We start from the raw sequence: 22,339 nt of genomic DNA on the forward strand, positions 1-22,339 counted from the left end.
TAACAGGATACACCTTTAATGTAACAGGATACACCTATAGTGTAACAGGATACACCAATAATGTAACAGGTTACACTGATAATGTAACAGGATACACTGATAATGTAACAGGATACACCTACAATGTAACAGGATACACCTATAATGTAACAGGATACACCTATAATGTAACAGGATACACCTTTAATGTAACAGGATACACCTATAATGTAACAGGATACACCTTTAATGTAACAGGATACACTGATAATGTAACAGGATACACCTATAATGTAACAGGATACACCGATAATGTAACAGGATACACCTATAATATAACATGATAATGTAACAGGATACACCTTTAATGTAACAGGATACACCTATAATGTAACAGGATACACCGATAATGTAACAGGATACACCTTAAATGTAACAGGATACACCTATAATGTAACAGGATACACCTATAATGTAACAGGATACACCTTTAATGTAACAGGATACACCTACAATGTAACAGGATTCACTGATAATGTAACAGGATACACCTACAATGTAACAGGATTCACTGATAATGTAACAGGATACACCTATAGTGTAACAGGATACACTGATAATGTAACAGGATACACTGATAATGTAACAGGATACACCTATAATGTAACAGGATACACCTATAATGTAACAGGATACACCTATAATATAACATGATAATGTAACAGGATACACCTTTAATGTAACAGGATACACCTATAATGTAACAGGATTCACTGATAATGTAACAGGATACACCTATAATGTAACAGGATACACCTATAATATAACATGATAATGTAACAGGATACACCTATAATATAACATGATAATGTAACAGGATACACCTTTAATGTAACAGGATACACCTACAATGTAACAGGATACACCTATAATGTAACAGGATACACCTATAATGTAACAGGATACACCTTAAATGTAACAGGATACACCTATAATATAACATGATAATGTAACAGGATACACCTATAATATAACATGATAATGTAACAGGATACACCTATAGTGTAACAGGATACACCAATAATGTAACAGGTTACACCTTTAATGTAACAGGATACATCTATAATGTAACAGGATACACCTATAGTGTAACAGGATACACCTATAGTGTAACAGGATACACCAATAATGTAACAGGTTACACCTTTAATGTAACAGGATACATCTATAATGTAACAGGATACACCTATAATATAACAGGATACATCTATAATATAACAGGATACATCTATAATATAACAGGATACACCTATAGTGTAACAGGATACACCTATAATGTAACAGGATACATCTATAATATAACAGGATACACCTTTAATGTAACAGGATACACCTATAATGTAACAGGATACACCTATAATGTAACAGGATACACCTATAGTGTAACAGGATACACCTATAATGTAACAGGATACACTGATAATGTAACAGGATACACCTATAATGTAACAGGATACACCTATAGTGTAACAGGATACACCTATAATGTAACAGGATACATCTATAATGTAACAGGATTCACCTATAATATAACAGGATACATCTATAATATAACAGGATACACCTATAGTGTAACAGGATACATCTATAATGTAACAGGATACATCTATAATATAACAGGATACACCTATAATATAACAGGATACATCTATAATATAACAGGATACATCTATAATATAACAGGATACACCTATAGTGTAACAGGATACACCTATAATGTAACAGGATACATCTATAATATAACAGGATACACCTATAGTGTAACAGGATACATCTATAATGTAACAGGATACATCTATAATATAACAGGATACACCTATAATATAACAGGATACATCTATAATATAACAGGATACATCTATAATATAACAGGATACACCTATAGTGTAACAGGATACACCTATAATGTAACAGGATACATCTATAATATAACAGGATTCACTGATAATGTAACAGGATACACCGATAATGTAACAGGATACACCTATAGTGTAACAGGAATCACCTATAATGTAACAGGATACACCGATAATGTAACAGGAAACACCTATAATGTAACAGGATACACCTATAGTGTAACAGGATTCACCGATAATGTAACAGGATACACCTATAATGTAACAGGATTCACCGATAATGTAACAGGATACACCTATAATGTAACAGGATTCACCGATAATGTAACAGGATACACCTATAGTGTACCAGGACACACCTATAATGTAACAGGATACACCGATAATGTAACAGGATACACCTTTAATGTAACAGGATACACCTATAATATAACAGGATTCACTGATAATGTAACAGGATACACCTATAATGTAACAGGATACACTGATAATGTAACAGGATACACTGATAATGTAACAGGATACACCTATAGTGTAACATGATACACTGATAATGTAACAGGATACACCTTTAATGTAACAGGATACACCTATAATGTAACAGGATACACTGATAATGTAACAGGATACACTGATAATGTAACAGGACACACCGATAATGTAACAGGATACACCTATAATGTAACAGGACACACCGATAATGTAACAGGATACACCTATAGTGTAACAGGATACACCTATAATGTAACAGGATACACCGATAATGTAACAGGATACACCTTTAATGTAACAGGATACACCTATAATATAACAGGATTCACCTATAATGTAACAGGATACACTGATAATGTAACAGGATACACCTATAATGTAACAGGATACACCGATAATGTAACAGGATACACCTATAATGTAACAGGATACACCTATAATGTAACAGGATACACTGATAATGTAACAGGACACACTGATAATGTAACAGGACACACTGATAATGTAACAGGATACACCTATAGTGTAACAGGAAACACCTATAATGTAACAGGATACACCTATAGTGTAACAGGATACACCTATAATGTAACAGGATACACCTATAATGTAACAGGATACACCTTTAATGTAACAGGATACACCGATAATGTAACAGGATACACCTATAATGTAACAGGATACACCTATAATGTAACAGGATACACCGATAATGTAACAGGATACACCTATAATGTAACAGGATTCACTGATAATGTAACAGGATACACCTATAGTGTAACATGATACACTGATAATGTAACAGGATACACCTATAATGTAACAGGATACACCGATAATGTAACAGGATACACCTATAATGTAACAGGATTCACTGATAATGTAACAGGATACACCTATAATGTAACAGGATACACCTATAATGTAACAGGATACACCTATAATGTAACAGGATACACCTATAATGTAACAGGATACACCTATAATGTAACAGGATACACCGATAGTGTAACAGGATACACCTATAATGTAACAGGATACACCTATAGTGTAACAGGATACACCTATAATGTAACAGGATACACCGATAATGTAACAGGATACACCTATAATGTAACAGGATACACCTATAATGTAACAGGATACACCTATAATGTAACAGGATACACCTATAGTGTAACAGGAAACACCTTTAATGTAACAGGATACACCTATAATATAACATGATAATGTAACAGGATACACCTATAATGTAACAGGATACACCTATAATGTAACAGGATACACCTATAATGTAACAGGATACACTGATAATGTAACAGGATTCACTGATAATGTAACAGGATACACCTTTAATGTAACAGGATACACCTATAATGTAACAGGATACACTGATAATGTAACAGGATACACCTATAATTACACCTATAATTTACACTGATAATGTAACAGGATACACCTTTAATGTAACAGGATACAGTTTGTACAATGAATGTAACAGGATATTAATATCATGATAATAGATACATGTTAGATCTAATGTAACAGGATACACCTGATAAATGAAATATTACAAGGATAAATAGCAATATCTATCATTGTGTGAATAAACCTAACATTGATTCGGATAATTCCATGATTATGTAAATAGATATATTACTGTGTACACTGATAATGTAACAGGATACACTGATATTACACAAATAACTACCTATTGTGTAGATAGATCTATTTGTTGTGTACATAAATCTATCTATTGTGTAGATAGATCTATTTGTTGTGTACATAAATCTATCTATTGTGTAGATAGATCTATCTATTGTGTAGATAAATATATCTATTGTGTAGATAAATCTATCTATTGTGTAGATAAATATATCTATTGTGTGATAAATCTATCTATTGTGTAGATAAATCTATAAATAGATATATTGTGTAGATAAATCTATCTGTTGTGTACATAAATCTATCTGTTGTGTACATAAATCTATCTATTGTGTAGATAAATATATCTATTGTGTAGATAAATCTATCTATTGTGTAGATAAATCTATCTGTTGTGTAGATAAATCTATCTGTTGTGTACATAAATCTATCTATTTTGTAGATAAATATATCTATTGTGTAGATATATATCTATTGTGTAGATAAATCTATCTATTGTGTAGATAAATATATTTTTGTTTTGTAGATATTTTGTTGTGTGAGTAAATCTTCTAGTATGTAGATAAATCTATAATAATGTATATAAATATATTATTTTATGGATAAGTCTATTGTTGTTTATAATACTAAATTATCCGTCTATAAATCAACACCCTGTTTAGTGCACCTGTCTGTTACTGTACCGATTGACCTCATTGTAGTTCTTATGTAGGTCAAATATCACTTTGTTTCATTTTAACAGATCAATGTAAGAAATGATCCACAATCTATATATATATAAGTATGTATTTAGTTTATGGTGTTATTGACAATGATTTTAGCAAATATTTATTGCGCAATCATGCGTAATTGTAATCAACGAACTCATTTATTCACGGATCAATGAACGCCAAGAATTAGTACATTTATATCAGTATATTCCATAGATTTCTACGTTTTATCTTGGAAATCTAGAGTCATCATACGATTTTTTTTACCACCAAATTTACTTGACCACGAAAACATACGAGTTTACAGTATATCAAAGTTTATCATCGTGGTAATTAATACATGTATGGTCACTGGTTTGTATTTCTTCAGAAAGGTTCAAAATGTTTCCATAAAGCAGTACATCAGTCGAATAGACACAGACACATGGATGTGATCTATTAATGTCAGAACCACGTGGTAATCCAAACATTTAAATGATACCTGTCGATCTGAATTACGGAAACGCTTAATCAATCACCATGTACATGATGTAAGGATATAAAACGTCCATAAAATACTAGATAATGACTTTCCTAATGACAGAACACAATAGACATATACATACATCGTAATACACGTCACAGAAACTGCCTAACGACGCCTTGATCACGTGATATTACTCAGGTATTTTCAAGCAATTTGAAAATAATCACGTGACTTCATCTGAAGCAATCCAATGAATTCAAATGTCTGTGTGTAGATATTGTATAGCTAACTAATAGGTGTGTGTTTTATTAACGTGCTATAATTAAACTCGCATACCGAGAATTCCAACACTTTGATATAATTTTTACTTTACAGTTGGCATACACTAGCTAGCCAAGGTCAAGCGTGATTGTCTTTGCTGTTAGGTTACTTGATTTATGTATATCTGTTACCTTAATGACAAGAACAACACTCCAACAGACCAATGATACTGTACAAATACAGTGACGGGAAAATGACTCAAAATCTGTTACCTTAATGACAAGAACAACACTCCAACAGACCATTGATACTGTACAAACACAGTAACAGGGAAATGACTCCAAACCTGTTACCTTAATGACAAGAACAACACTCCAACAGACCAATGATACTGTACAAATACAGTGACGGGAAAATGACTCCAAACCTGTTACCTTAATGTCAAGAGCAACACTCCACCAGACCAATGATATTGTACAAACACAGTGACGGGAAAATGACTCAAAATCTGTTACCTTAATGACAAGAACAACACTCCAACAGACCAATGATACTGTACAAATACAGTGACGGGAAAATGACTCCAAACCTGTTACCTTAATGACAAGAACAACACTCCACCAGACCAATGATATTGTACAAACACAGTGACGGGAAAATGACTCAAAATATGTTACCTTAATGACAAGAACAACACTCCAACAGACCAATGATACTGTACAAACACAGTGACGGGAAAATGACTCCAAACCTGTTACCTTAATGACAAGAACAACACTCCAACAGACCAATGATACTGTACAAATACAGTGACGGGAAAATGACTCCAAACCTGTTACCTTAATGTCAAGAACAACACTCCAACAGACCAATGATATTGTACAAATACAGTGACGGGAAAATGACTCCAAACTTGTTACCTTAATGACAAGAACAACATTCCAACAGGCCAATGATACTGTACAAACACAGTGACGGGAAAATGATTCCAAACCTGTTACCGCAACAAGAACAACACTTCAACAGACCAATGATACTGTACAAATACAGTGACGGGAAAATGACTCCAAACCTGTAACCTTAATGACAAGAACAACACTCCAACAGGCCAATGATACTGTACAAACACAGTGACGGGAAAATGATTCCAAACCTGTTACCGCAACAAGAACAACACTTCAACAGACCAATGATACTGTACAAACACAGTGACGGGAAAATGACTCCAAACCTGTTACCTTAATGACAAGAACAACACTCCAACAGACCAATGATACTGTACAAACACAGTGACGGGAAAATGACTCCAAACCTGTTACCTTAATGACAAGAACAACACTCCAACAGACCAATGATACTGTACAAATACAGTGACGGGAAAATGACTCCAAACCTGTAACCTTAATGACAAGAACAACACTCCAACAGACCAATGATACTGTATAAACACTGTGACAGAAAAATGACTCCAAATCTGTTACCTTAATGACAAGAACAACACTAAAACAGACCAATGATACTGTACAAATACAGTGACGGGTAAATGACTCCAAACCTGTTACCTTCATGACAAGAACAACACTCCAACAGACCAATGATACTGTACAAATACAGTGACGGGAAAATGACTCCAAACCTGTTACCTTAATGACAAGAAAAACACTCCAACAGACCAATGATACTTTATAAACACAGTGACGGGACAATGACTCCAAATCTGTCCCTTAAATGACTAGGTCTGAAACAAACAGTTATTCTTTACCTAAATGTCATTGATATTGCTGCAATACGAACAATGATAATGAACTTTCAATAGACGCTCATTACTTAAATATTCACAAAGAATTTGATAAATGTCCCATATTATCAATACAAAACAATGAAATGTGAATAGAAAATTGTAAAAATAGTGTGTCTTTGAACTTTACTGATGGGGGATTAGTCTTAGTGACAGTAAAAAGGCTTCGAATGATGAGAGCAGGGGCAGGCGGTTATATAATATGATTACACTCAAATAGAATAATACAATATTGTAAGAGTATATTAAAAATATAACCTGAACTTAATCCTTGAATCCAATGCTATGCTACAAGAGAAAAGCACCTGGTAGCAGTTTCTGGATGGTTTTTATGTGTTTAATTGTATTGATAATATTTATCATTAGTTTATGTTAAACATTACGGTCGGAAAGGAGATGGTTCATAGAACCATGTCTGGAAAAAAAATAAACACAAGATAATTAAGTAAATAAACAAAAAAAGATAAATAAATAAATGAATAAACAGAGAAACGGGAAAACCGAAGAAACAAGTCTAACTTGTAGATCTAGCAACTATCGTTTCAATGTTTGACGGGAGTTACGCACAAGTCATGAAAATGATAATAATTAAAAACTAACATCAATATGTGAATATGGTTTACAATCTCAAATAATCACTTCATAAAAAATAATGCGATTAAAAAGATGTTGAATTTAAATGATGATATCGATAGGACTTTTATGGGCATTTTTCTCTAAAACAAAATGCGTATGAAAACCTCAGGTTTCACTTATCATACAACCCCAAAATATGATATCAACGATGTAATACAAGAAGACACACATATATATAAAACAATTATCACGTGACTTGTCAGAGACATATATAACTCATCGAGAATATAATTCTGTAGATTCTCACTCAGAGCAAGATTTTAAACAATAGATAACACACAACGTAATGCTTTTAACTACCGACGGAATGAGAGATGAAGAGAGACAAAAAGGGACATATAATGACGTACACTTCCAGAGGTTTACCTTCAGTGTCTGTATGTGTATATCCTATTTCATCTGTGTAAGTATATCATAAAATATCGACTCAAAGCTTAAATTACAGGACACAGCAGAGAGGCTTGAAAACATACAAAAATGATTCAAAATTTTGGAGGATATGTTTTCGTTAATTTTGATCTAAAGCTATGGATTCATATTTCTAGAAAATGATCAACAGATGAAACTTGACAGTATCCAAAATTCAAAAGATCGAATTATATTTCACCTAATTACAATTTCTCGATCGGCATTTCAAAGGACATCGAATACAAACGTTTCCTTTTACTTCAAGGATTAACTTTTTCGCGATCACGAGATACTGTACCGCGAAATAGCGAAAATATCATTCTGCGAAAATAACCAGTATAAAACTGTAAAATCATATATTTACGCTGGCCTCTATTTTCGTTGGTTTCGATAAAAAAACTAGTATGTTACCTATTCATTTATCATTTCGGGGACATATGAATTCGAGGAATAAGATTACTCACAAAACCATCGAAAATACGGCATTCGAAAAGAAAATTATAGAGACACTGCAATGGTACCACAAGGTCGTTAATTACTAAAAGGATAAAAGGATGAAAGGGATATTCCATCCAAGCTGCAAACTTTCTGACAATCTTGTCCTTTTTGGAGAACTCATTCTATTGACTTTTAAAACTATTGTTAATATCAAAACATCTCTCCTGTGGTCAGTTTAAACAGGCGGAAGTGTTGGGAATATTTCCCGCCAAATCGATCAAATACAGATAATCAGGAACTCCGGAATTAAAAGGCCTCTGGATCAGAGATTTCATACACACTATTGGGTAGATACACAAGCGTTTATCTTGCTCACTGAAATCTCTGCTGAGGTTGCCATTTTATTTCTGCGTAGGTTTATCTTCTGTTGATTTTATAATTTACTCAAGGTATCTGTTTTGGTCGTAATTCGGGTGGCGCAGTGGTGATGCCTTTGTATTTCACTGCAGCGTCCTGGGTTCAATTTCCGAAAAGGACGTGATAATTGTCACTTCCATCCAGACAAATAATAGTAACTTATATGAGATGGAAACTTGTTTGGCGATTGTTATCAAATAAATTAAGTTTAAAACTACACTAAGTAATCGGAAGTTCTACTTACTAAATTCTGATTATCACAAGGAAATTTTACAGAATAAAAATAACATTGAACTTGATATTATTCAGGTTAATACACAATTTTTTTGTCAAAACTGTATTGATTCAATAGTATGTTGTACTTTGAAATTGATATGAAATAGATATACGCTATTTCTTCATTAGCATAAACTGATTTTAATTAAATACAGCTGGTGTGTCCTGATTTAGTAACTCATGTAATTGTACACTATAAAGGGCAATGACGTCGTCAGAATAAAATTAATAGAAGAAATTGGTTATATTTAATGTGTTTTGAACAAACGTGCATTAGCCTCACAAAGAGTTCTGTATTGGATATGAAAATATTTGACCTGGCAGTCGCCCTGTAAATACATACAATGACTGGCAATCCGTTGTTAACTTATAAGGTGCCCGCCACTTAATTCAAAACAACATATATTTTTCTCTAACTGTTTTCACTGATTACAAAACTGCAGGGATGTGCGAAATATTCATGACATTGAGACATTTAAAAGGATTGGAATTGACAAATTATTTTATTAATAATAGTTTATATTGTATCTTAATAGACATGTTATTCATATGATATCCAGGAGTCACACCAGCTTTTAAAATTCTTGTTTTAACGTTTTTGCCATACCTGACATCTTTTCGCTAATCATACATTTAGAAGCTAGACATGCTTTGGTCAAATACAGTAAAATTGTTTGAAAGTTATCAAATATTTGATAAAGAATACACCAAACTCAATATTTTTCGTCAATTAAAATTTTTTATCTCAAAATGTGACATTGGCGATCGCTGGTATGTACTCTGCTTATCAAAATAGTATATAAACATTCCCAAAAAACATTCAATATGACTGCCCAATTATAAAAACGTGGTGACCCTCAGATTTATACACTGTAAATGATGTCCAGAAGCAAAGAATCAACTGTGTGTGGCCTTCATGTTTTGATAACAATCATTAAGTGAACCTGGTGTGTTTCTGACGTATATGTTCTTGGAGAAAGATATTGGTGAGAATTAGATAAAAACAGTAGTCCTACAAAGCAAGTGTGTGTATATATAAAGACACATGTATCCAGAAGGAGTGTTCAGAATATTTCAAGAACACAAATGTGTAAAAACACCGACAAAATTTTCTCGTTTATAATTGTTGTAACGTTTATGTTTTCAGATTTAATGATTTAGAAAACGATATTTGAATGACATGTGGTTATAATGTCATATACATTGAAATTCACATTATATAATTGGTTTGTGTTCATATTTGCAGGGTTGGATCCTGGCCCTCACGAGCACAGCTTTGTTCGACCTCCAAAAAATAACAAACGTCACGCTCGATGAATCTTCTCTTTATATGACCTTCCTCAGCTTTGGTTTTGTTGTCGGATCATTTATCTATGGATCAGTCAGTACACATGTTGATAAATTCATCATACAGTTTTTGGCCTTGACGTTAGCTGCCGTTTCATTGGTTACCATTTCATTTTGTAACTTACACGTCGCCATGGTAACAATGCACGCAGTTGTTGGATTCTGTATAGGAATAATTGATTCAGGTAAACCGGAAATTATACGAAATATAATAAAGTTATTTTTCATACTGAAATATTCCAATTAAAGTGTCAGTTTTGTAAAGCATATATATTGTTTAAATCATTTATGCATTGAGACAATAGTTAACCTCGAGGTTGAAAAGGAAATGTTTCATCAACCTAAAATAATTTGTTAATATTGGATTATTTTCAAGGTTTGCATACAATTCTATTTGCAAGGATTATGTTCTAATGAAATATATTGATTCCTCAGCTACAAATGCAGAGATGTTAGCCGTCTGGGGCAAAAGTGGACGAAGTTTTATGCAGGCCATGTATTTTAGTGATTCTATTGGTGGAGTTATCGCCCCTGTCGTAACAGCCCAGTTTTTGTCTCCATGGCAGCAAGCAGAGCAGAGCGCATTCAACCATACAACAGTCGATCATAGAAACAATAACCATTCAGAAGGAGCGAACGTTTATGGCGAAAATAGAAATTTTAGCAACCAAGGAGTAACCTTCTTCTCTTCAAGGAACCTTGCCAAAGATAATGAGACGATATCAACACAATATTACATCATATCGCCATTGTTTTATGCTTATATGATACCTGCCATTATTTGTCTGCTGGTAGCGTTGATATATATGATAATGTTTTTATCTTTCAAATATAACATTTACGCTGATCGTGATATAGCGGAAGTGACGTCATCAGGATATATTTCAACAAGTCGAAAAGTTATGATTCTCATTAACATCGGCCTAATGTCAGGTGTATACACTGCTATAGAAGAATCGTTTTCTGGGTTTCTGTCCACATTTTGTATAACCCAGTTTAAGTGGACAACATCAAATTCTTCATATATATTGTGTGCGTTCTACAGCTGTATGGGAATGGGGAGACTCGTAGCTGTGTTCTGGGTATCCTACTTAAATCCTAAGAAAATCTTAGGAGTACTATGCCTACTAGTTTCAGTGATGTTATTGAGTACAACATTGTGTAGTTTACAATCCTCTGATAGCGGTTTATGGCTGTCAGTCGCTTTATTGGGATTTGTCTTTGCCGTGATTTTACCAACAGTATTTACGTGGACAGAGGAAGATTACTTCCCTGTGACTGGACATATATCATCCTACTTAAACATCGCCGCCGACTGTGGAGCCACTGTTAATCCCGTGATCATCGGATCGATGATGGAACATTACTCACCGATGTGGTTCACATACATCCTTTTGATCGAGTCATTTGTATTGTTAACAACATATGTAATCGGAGCATTTCTGTCAAGACAAAAAAGAAAAGCTATAAATGGAAACACTTACCAGTCTATGGATTAGAGGAAACGACATACTATATGTAAAGTGATATGTTTGTAATTTGAACGAATTCGATGCTTTCGCTAAAACAAGGACACCATATTAAGAAAATAAGTATTTACTAATTAAAACATGTGTAAACAAAATGTAATTTCCAAATCAAATCCACAAAAATAATTAAAATTCTGGATAAAATATATGTATATATAATTAATTTTAATACATATATTTCTTAATGCCTTATATAATATTGGCTTAGAAATATGTTGTTCATAAGAAAGGCTATCATACAAATCTTTCTTAAAAAATGAAGGGATTTACCTTCGTTTATAAAAGTCATATTTCTTTCGTATCTATGATATCGTAGGATATGGTACAACCATTAAAGTATATCCACCGAATACAATTTGCTTCACCTTTCGTTGATGCCAGTTTCAATTTCAAGACACGAAAGAAAACACTAACCAGTCTATGGAGTAGAGGAGATGTGGTAATCAAGGTGATATGTACGGCGTTTAACGGATTCGACGTCGATGTTTTCGACAACATACACATACAATATTAAAAAAATAAGCTGATACATCATAAAATACCGGAAAGGAGATGATTCATAGAACCATGTCTTGAAAAAAAGATAAATAAATAAATGAATAAATGGAGAAACGGGAAAACGCAAGAAACAAGTCTATCTTGTAGATCTAGCAACTATCGTTTCAATGTTTGACGGGAGTTACGGACAAGTCATGAAAATGATAATAATTAAAAACTAATATCAATATGTGAATATGGTTTACAATCTCAAATAATCACTTCATAAAAGATAATGCGATGTTGAATTTAAATGATAATATCGATAGGATTTTTCTCGACATTTTTCCTCTACAACAAAATGCGTATGAAACCTCAAATTTCATTTGTTATACAATACCAAGAATCAATATCTATGATGTAATTTATTGAGATACAAATTTGTAACAATTTTCACGTGACTTGTCAGATACATATGTAACTCGTCGAGAATATAATTCTGTAGATTCTCACTCAGAGCAAACAACTGAAAACATACCACGTTATGTCTTTAACTACCGACGGAATGAGAGATGAAGAAAGACAAAAAGGGACAAAGAATGATGTACACTTCCAGAGGTTTACCTACAGTGTCTGTATGTGTATATCCTATTTCATCTGTGTAAGTATATCATAAATATCGACTCAAAGTTAAAATCAGGGACACAGCAGAAACTCTTGATAACATATGATATATACATATTAACATATTACATAACTAATATGGACAAAGTTGAAATAACGGTAGTTGGAAGACCTATCTCTAATCCTGCGTAGCAAGGAGATCTCATGAGCTCCTTGACTTATCAGCGCATTTATAAAACAATGGAACTTGCACCTCCTCAACTAGAATATGACAGTTCTTTCGATGACTTCTTCAGTCACCACCTAGGCATACGCCTCTTAGCTCTAGCATCAGACACGAGTGCTATGTGGAACGAAATAGCGGTTAGTTTTACTATTTGGCTCTACTTTATCTAAGTCCTTTATGTTTTTATCTAAATATGATATTCACGCGTTAGTCGGTGCAACAATTACCGTTAGGACAATATTTGTACCAAAAATATTTGATAAAGATATAGTAAGGTGTATGGTATCTGTTTTGGTCGTAATCGGAAATTCGGGAGGCGCCGTGGTAATACCTTGGTATTTCACCTCAGCGCTCGGGGTTCGATTTCCGGAAAGGACGTGAAAATGGCCTCTTCTATCCAGGTAAACAGTAGTAACTTATATGAGATGGAAACTTGTTTGGCGATTGTTATCAAATAAATTAAGTTTAAAACTACACTAAGTAATCAGAAGTTCTACTTACTAAATTCTGATTATCACAAGGAAATTTTACAGAATAAAAATAACATTGAACTTGATATTATTCAGGTTAATACTCAAATTTTTTTGTCAAAACTGTATTGATTCAATAGTATGTTGTACTTTGAAATTGATATGAAATAGATATACGCTATTTCTTCATTAGCATAAACTGATTTTAATTAAACACAGCTGGTGTGTCCTGTTTTAGAAACTCGGGTAACTGTACACTATAAAGGGCAATGACGTCGTCAGAATATTAAAAACAGAAAAATAACGCAATAAAATTGATGGCAGAAATTGTTTATATTGATCGTGTTTAGAAGAAACGTGTATTAGCCTCACAAAGCGTGGCAATTCTATATTGGATACGAGACTATTTGATCTGGCGGTCACCTTGTAAATACAGAGAGTGGCTGGCAAACTCTTCCTAAAATTATTAAATATGGGATTATGAAGACACCAAGCTCAATATTTTTTCGTCAATCAAATTTTTTTTTATCTCAAATGTGACATTGGCGATCGCATGTATGAACTCTGCTTATCAAGATATTATATGTCATTCCCCAATTTAAAGAAAATTCTAAATTGGGCGGATACATAACTGGTAATTTTCAATCCCACAAAAACAAAAGCATTACTTATTTCTGATTTTGAACTTGAGTATGTTATTGACTTGGAATTTAATAATGTAAGTGCTGATTTCGTTGACAGTCATAAACACGTGGGAGTAACCTTGGATGAAAATTGTAAGTGGAGTACTCACATTGAAAATATCCCGAAAAAACATCAAAACAATTGGGTGTCTTACGTAAATTGAAATATATATTAAATAGGAAAACTTTAAGTAAAAGAAAAAGTTCAGATCATATATTCTGCCTATACTAGAATACTGTTGTGAGGTATGGGATGGGTGTACTCTCGATGACGCAGTCAAATTAGAAAAACTTCAGCTAGAGGCTGTGATGATCATTACTGGTTTGCCTTCTTACTCTAGTAGAATTCTTTGTATCTTGGATCTGGCTTTGAATCTCTATCCGAACGAAGAACTAGACGGAAATTACAATTATTCTATCAAATTCATAATAAGCTTACATCTAATTATCTTCCTTCTCTACTTCCCCCGTCTGTATCAGATGCTTCCCGATATAATCTCCGATTTTCCGAAAATTCTTCTTTGCCCATTTATCGACTTCAGTCAACAGCATTGTCTTTTTCCCTTCTACAGTCCGACTCTGGAATCATTTAAATCTCGTTATTAAACACGGTGTATCATATACAGTTTTTAAAAATAATCTTCGTAGGCAAAATGCAGTACAAGTCCACATGCATTATCTAATTGGTGGCCGAAAAAGTAATATCTTACATACCAGACTGAGAAATAACTCTAGCACACTACACGATCACTAATTCCATGCCAATTTAATAGATTTTCGTCACTTCCAATGTGAACATCCGATTGAAGATACATTTCACTTCTTCCTTTTCTGCAATAATTATTCGGGTCAGAGAATTACTCTCTACCGCGAACGAAATTATTTTATTCCACTTGACCTGCAGCTTTTACTACATGGTAATACTGAATTTCAAAGTTCAAGAAAACGTGTTAAAAGCAACAAAAACGCAACAATTTATTGTAGAAACAAATAGATTCTGAATATTGTTTTGCTTGCACTCCCTTTCTGTCCTAATTAATCCCCTACTTCTATATCTATATTGCCACATTCTCTCTATCAAGTTCAGTTGAAAACTGTTTTAAGTAAGTATAAAAGTCTAAATTTTGCATTAAGTAACGATCCTTCCGATGCCGACGGCACAAGAGAAACTTATTTCCAAGAACGAACTGAGTAAAAAGTAGAACAAAAATCAAAGCACAGGATGTGAGGAACAATAGATAAGTCGAAAGTTTTTGAAAAGTGTGTAGTGTCAATTTCTACCGTCGGTGTCGGAGGGGGACTCTCCTCATTGTAAGTATAAGTATGTATATTTGTATATGTTAAAAATTAGTTATGTATGTATTCAATTACCAACCCCTTTCTCTGTCTATCCATATAAATATATAGACACATGTTTCCGGAAAGAGTGTTCATATTATTTTAAGAACAGAAATGTGTTAAAACACAGACAAAATGTTCTCATCCATAATTGTTGTAACGTTTATATGTTTTAAAATTAAGAATGCTTTAGACAACGAGATGTGATTGACATGTGGTTGTAATGTCATATATATTGAAATTCACATTATATAATTGGTTTGTGTTCATATTTGCAGGGTTGGATCTTCGCCCTATCGAGTACAGCTTTGTTCGACCTCCAGAAAATAACAAACGTCACGCTCGATGAATCTTCTCTTTGTATGACCTTCCTCAGCTTTGGTTTTGTTGTCGGATCATTTATCTATGGATCAGTCAATACACATGTTGACAAATTCATCATACAGTTTTTGGCCTTGACGTTAGCTGCCGTTTCATTGGTTACCATTTCATTTTGTAACTTACACGTCGCCATGGTAACAATGCACGCAGTTGTTGGATTCTGTATAGGAATAATTGATTCAGGTAAACCGGAAATTATACGAAACATAATAAAGCTATTTTTCATACTGAAATATTCCAATTAAAGTGTCAGTTTTGTAAAGCATGATTATTTTCAAGGTTTGCAGACAATTGTATTTGCAATGATAACGTTCTAATGAAATATATTTATTACGCAGCTACAAATGCAGAGATGTTAGCCGTCTGGGGCAAAAGTGGACGAAGTTTTATGCAGGCCATGTATTTCAGTGATTCTATTGGTGGAGTTATCGCCCCTGTCGTAACAGCCCAGTTTTTGTCTCCATGGCAGCAAGCTGAGCAGAGCACATTCAACCATACAACAGTCGATCATAGAAACAATAACCATTCAGAAGGAGCGGACGTTTATGGCGAAAACAGAAATTTTAGCAACCAAGGAGTAACCTTCTTCTCTTCAAGGAACCTTACCAAAGATAATGAGACGATATCAACACAATATTACATCATATCGCCATTGTTTTATGCTTATATGATACCTGCCATTATTTGCCTGCTGGTAGCGTTGATGTATATGATGATGTTTTCATCATTCAAATGTAACATTTACGCTGATCGTGATATAGCGGAAGTGACGTCATCAGGATATATTTCAACAAGTCGAAAAGTTATGATTCTCATTAACATCGGCCTAATGTCAGGTGTTTACACTGCTATAGAAGAATCGTTTTCTGGGTTTCTATCCACTTTTTGTATAACCCAGTTTAAGTGGACAACATCAAATTCTTCATATATATTGTGTGCGTTCTACAGCTGTATGGGAATGGGGAGACTCGTAGCTGTGTTCTGGGTATCCTACTTAAATCCTAAGAAAATCTTAGGAGTACTATGCCTACTAGTTTCAGTGATGTTATTGAGTACAACATTGTGTAGTTTACAATCCTCTGATAGCGGTTTATGGCTGTCAGTCGCTTTATTGGGATTTGTCTTTGCCGTGATTTTACCAACAGTATTTACGTGGACAGAGGAAGATTACTTCCCTGTGACTGGACATATATCATCCTACTTAAACATCGCCGCCGACTGTGGAGCCACTGTTAATCCCGTGATCATCGGATCGATGATGGAACATTACTCACCGATGTGGTTCACATACATCCTTTTGATCGAGTCATTTGTATTGTTAACAACATATGTAATCGGAGCATTTCTGTCAAGACAGAACAGAAAAGCTATAAATGGAAACACTTACCAGTCTATGGAGTAGAGAAAATGAGATACTATATGTAAAGTGATATGTTTGTAATTTGAACGAATTCGATGCTTTCGCTAAAACAAGGACACCATATTAAGAAAATAAGTATTTACTAATTAAAACATGTGTAAACAAAATGTAATTTCGAAATCAAATCCACAAAAATAATTAAAATCCTGGATAAAATATATGTATATATAATTAATTTTAATACATATATTTCTTAATGCCTTATATAATATTGGCTTAGAAATATGTTGTTCATAAGAAAGGCTATCATACAAATCTTTCTTAAAAAATGAAGGGATTTACCTTCGTTTATAAAAGTCATATTTCTTTCGTATCTATGATATCGTAGGATATGGTACAACCATTAAAGTATATCCACCGAATACAATTTGCTTCACCTTTCATTGATGCCAGTTTCAATTTCAAGACACGAAAGAAAACACTAACCAGTCTATGGAGTAGAGGAGATGTGGTAATCAAGGTGATATGTACGGCGTTTAACGGATTCGACGTCGCTGTTTTCGACAACATACACATACAATATTAAAAAAATAAGCTGATACATCATAAAATACCGGAAAGGAGATGATTCATAGAACCATGTCTTGAAAAAAAATAAATAAATGAATAAATGGAGAAACGGGAAAACGCAAGAAATAAGTCTAACTTGTAGATCTAGCAACTATCGTTTCAATGTTTGACGGGAGTTACGGACAAGTCATGAAAATGATAATAATTAAAAACTAACATCAATATGTGAATATGGTTTACAATCTCAAATAATCACTTCATAAAAAATAATGCGATTAAAAAGATGTTGAATTTAAATGATAATATCGATAGGATTTTTCTCGACATTTTCCCTCTACAACAAAATGCATATGAAACCTCAAATTTCATTTGTTATACAATACCAAGAATCAATATCTATGATGTAATTTATTGAGATACAAATTTGTAACAATTATCCTGTGACTTGTCAGATATATATATAACTCGTCGAGAATATAATTCTGTAGATTCTCACTCAGAGCAAACAACTGAAAACATACCACGTTATGTCTTTAACTACCGACGGAATGAGAGATGAAGAAAGACAAAAAGGGACAAAGAATGATGTTCACTTCCAGAGGTTTACCTACAGTGTCTGTATGTGTATATCCTATTTCATCTGTGTAAGTATATCATGAATATCGACTCAAAGTTAAAATCAGGGACACAGCAGAAACTCTAGATAACATATGATATATACATATTAACATATTACATAACTAATATGGACAAAGTTGAAATAACGGTAGTTGGAAGACCTATCTCTAATCCTGCGTAGCAAGGAGATCTCATGAGCTCCTTGACTTATCAGGACATTTATAAAACAATGGAACTTGCACCTCCTCAACTAGAATATGACAGTTCTTTCGATGACTTCTTCAGTCACCACCTAGGCATACGCCTCTTAGCTCTAGCATCAGACACGAGTGCTATGTAGAACGAAATAGCGGTTAGTTTTACTATTTGGCTCTACTTGATCTAAGTCCTTTTTGTTTTTATCTAAATATGATATTCACGTGTTAGTCGGTTCAACAATTACCGTTAGGACAATATTTTTAACAAAAATATTTGATAAAGATATAGCAAGGTGTATGGTATCTGTTTTGGTCGTAATCGGAAATTCGGGAGGCGCCGTGGTAATACCTTGGTATTTCACCTCAGCGCTCGGGGTTCGATTTCCGGAAAGGACGTGAAAATGGCCTCTTCTATCCAGGTAAACAGTAGTAACTTATATGAGATGGAAACTTGTTTGGCGATTGTTATCAAATAAATTAAGTTTAAAACTACACTAAGTAATCGGAAGTTCTACTTACTAAATTCTGATTATCACAAGGAAATTTTACAGAATAAAAATAACATTGAACTTGATATTATTCAGGTTAATACTCAAAAGTGTTTGTCAAAACTGTATTGATTCAATAGTATGTTGTACTTTGAAATTGATATGAAATAGATATACGCTATTTCTTCATTAGCATAAACTGATTTTAATTAAACACAGCTGGTGTGTCCTGTTTTAGAAACTCATGTAACTGTACACTATAAAGGGCAAAGAGGTCGTCAGAATATTAAAAACAGAAAAATAACGAAATAAAATTGATGGCAGAAATTGTTTATATTGATCGTGTTTAGAAGAAACGTGTATTAGCCTCACAAAGCGTGGCAATTCTATATTGGATACGAGACTATTTGATCTGGCGGTCACCTTGTAAATACAGAGAGTGGCTGGCAAACTCTTCCTAAAATTATTAAATATGGGATTATGAAGACACCAAGTTCAATATTTTTTCGTCAATCAAATTTTTTTTTTATCTCAAATGTGACATTGGCGATCGCATGTATGAACTCTGCTTATCAAGATATTATATGTTATTCCCCAATTTAAAGAAAATTCTAAATTGGGCGGATACATAACTGGTAATTTTCAATCCCACAAAAACAAAAGCATTACTTATTTCTGATTTTGAACTTGAGTATGTTATTGACTTGGAATTTAATAATGTAAGTGCTGATTTCGTTGACAGTCATAAACACGTGGGAGTAACCTTGGATGAAAATTGTAAGTGGAGTACTCACATTGAAAATATCCCGAAAAAACATCAAAACAATTGGGTGTCTTACGTAAATTGAAATATATATTAAATAGGAAAACTTTAAGTAAAAGAAAAAGTTCAGATCATATATTCTGCCTATACTAGAATACTGTTGTGAGGTATGGGATGGGTGTACTCTCGATGACGCAGTCAAATTAGAAAAACTTCAGCTAGAGGCTGTGATGATCATTACTGGTTTGCCTTCTTACTCTAGTAGAATTCTTTGTATCTTGGATCTGGCTTTGAATCTCTATCCGAACGAAGAACTAGACGGAAATTACAATTATTCTATCAAATTCATAATAAGCTTACATCTAATTATCTTCCTTCTCTACTTCCCCCGTCTGTATCAGATGCTTCCCGATATAATCTCCGATTTTCCGAAAATTCTTCTTTGCCCATTTATCGACTTCAGTCAACAGCATTGTCTTTTTCCCTTCTACAGTCCGACTCTGGAATCATTTAAATCTCGTTATTAAACACGGTGTATCATATACAGTTTTTAAAAATAATCTTCGTAGGCAAAATGCAGTACAAGTCCACATGCATTATCTAATTGGTGGCCGAAAAAGTAATATCTTACATACCAGACTGAGAAATAACTCTAGCACACTACACGATCACTAATTCCATGCCAATTTAATAGATTTTCGTCACTTCCAATGTGAACATCCGATTGAAGATACATTTCACTTCTTCCTTTTCTGCAATAATTATTCGGGTCAGAGAATTACTCTCTACCGCGAACGAAATTATTTTATTCCACTTGACCTGCAGCTTTTACTACATGGTAATACTGAATTTCAAAGTTCAAGAAAACGTGTTAAAAGCAACAAAAACGCAACAATTTATTGTAGAAACAAATAGATTCTGAATATTGTTTTGCTTGCACTCCCTTTCTGTCCTAATTAATCCCCTACTTCTATATCTATATTGCCACATTCTCTCTATCAAGTTCAGTTGAAAACTGTTTTAAGTAAGTATAAAAGTCTAAATTTTGCATTAAGTAACGATCCTTCCGATGCCAACGGCACAAGAGAAACTTATTTCCAAGAACGAACTGAGTAAAAAGTAGAACAAAAATCAAAGCACAGGATGTGAGGAACAATAGATAAGTCGAAAGTTTTTGAAAAGTGTGTAGTGTCAATTTCTACCGTCGGTGTCGGAGGGGGACTCTCCTCATTGTAAGTATAAGTATGTATATTTGTATATGTTAAAAATTAGTTATGTATGTATTCAATTACCAACCCCTTTCTCTGTCTATCCATATAAATATATAGACACATGTTTCCGGAAAGAGTGTTCATATTATTTTAAGAACAGAAACGTGTTAAAACACAGACAAAATGTTCTCATCCATAATTGTTGTAACGTTTATATGTTTTAAAATTAAGAATGCTTTAGACAACGAGATGTGATTGACATGTGGTTGTAATGTCATATATATTGAAATTCACATTATATAATTGGTTTGTGTTCATATTTGCAGGGTTGGATCTTCGCCCTATCGAGTACAGCTTTGTTCGACCTCCAGAAAATAACAAACGTCACGCTCGATGAATCTTCTCTTTGTATGACCTTCCTCAGCTTTGGTTTTGTTGTCGGATCATTTATCTATGGATCAGTCAATACACATGTTGACAAATTCATCATACAGTTTTTGGCCTTGACGTTAGCTGCCGTTTCATTGGTTACCATTTCATTTTGTAACTTACACGTCGCCATGGTAACAATGCACGCAGTTGTTGGATTCTGTAT

General features: G+C 33.5%; 1 protein-coding gene across 1 annotated transcript; it reads left to right on the plus strand.

Moving 5' to 3' along the window:
- The first annotated feature begins 11,258 nt into the window (after positions 1–11,258).
- LOC132562222 (sodium-dependent glucose transporter 1-like) lies at positions 11,259–12,308 on the plus strand. The gene has a single exon (XM_060226959.1). The coding sequence runs from the start codon at positions 11,259–11,261 to the stop codon at positions 12,306–12,308; it is 1,050 nt and encodes a 349-aa protein (XP_060082942.1).
- Positions 12,309–22,339: the final 10,031 nt, after the last annotated feature.

Source organism: Ylistrum balloti, unplaced genomic scaffold (assembly GCF_031769215.1).
Source record: "Ylistrum balloti isolate Yb309-2 unplaced genomic scaffold, AGI_CSIRO_Ybal_v1 Utg369670, whole genome shotgun sequence".
Taxonomy (NCBI): domain Eukaryota; kingdom Metazoa; phylum Mollusca; class Bivalvia; order Pectinida; family Pectinidae; genus Ylistrum; species Ylistrum balloti.

Bases quoted from the DNA above. Each gene is read 5' to 3' on its own strand.
- LOC132562222 (XM_060226959.1), top strand. From the start codon at position 11,259: ATGTTAGCCGTCTGGGGCAAAAGTGGACGAAGTTTTATGCAGGCCATG.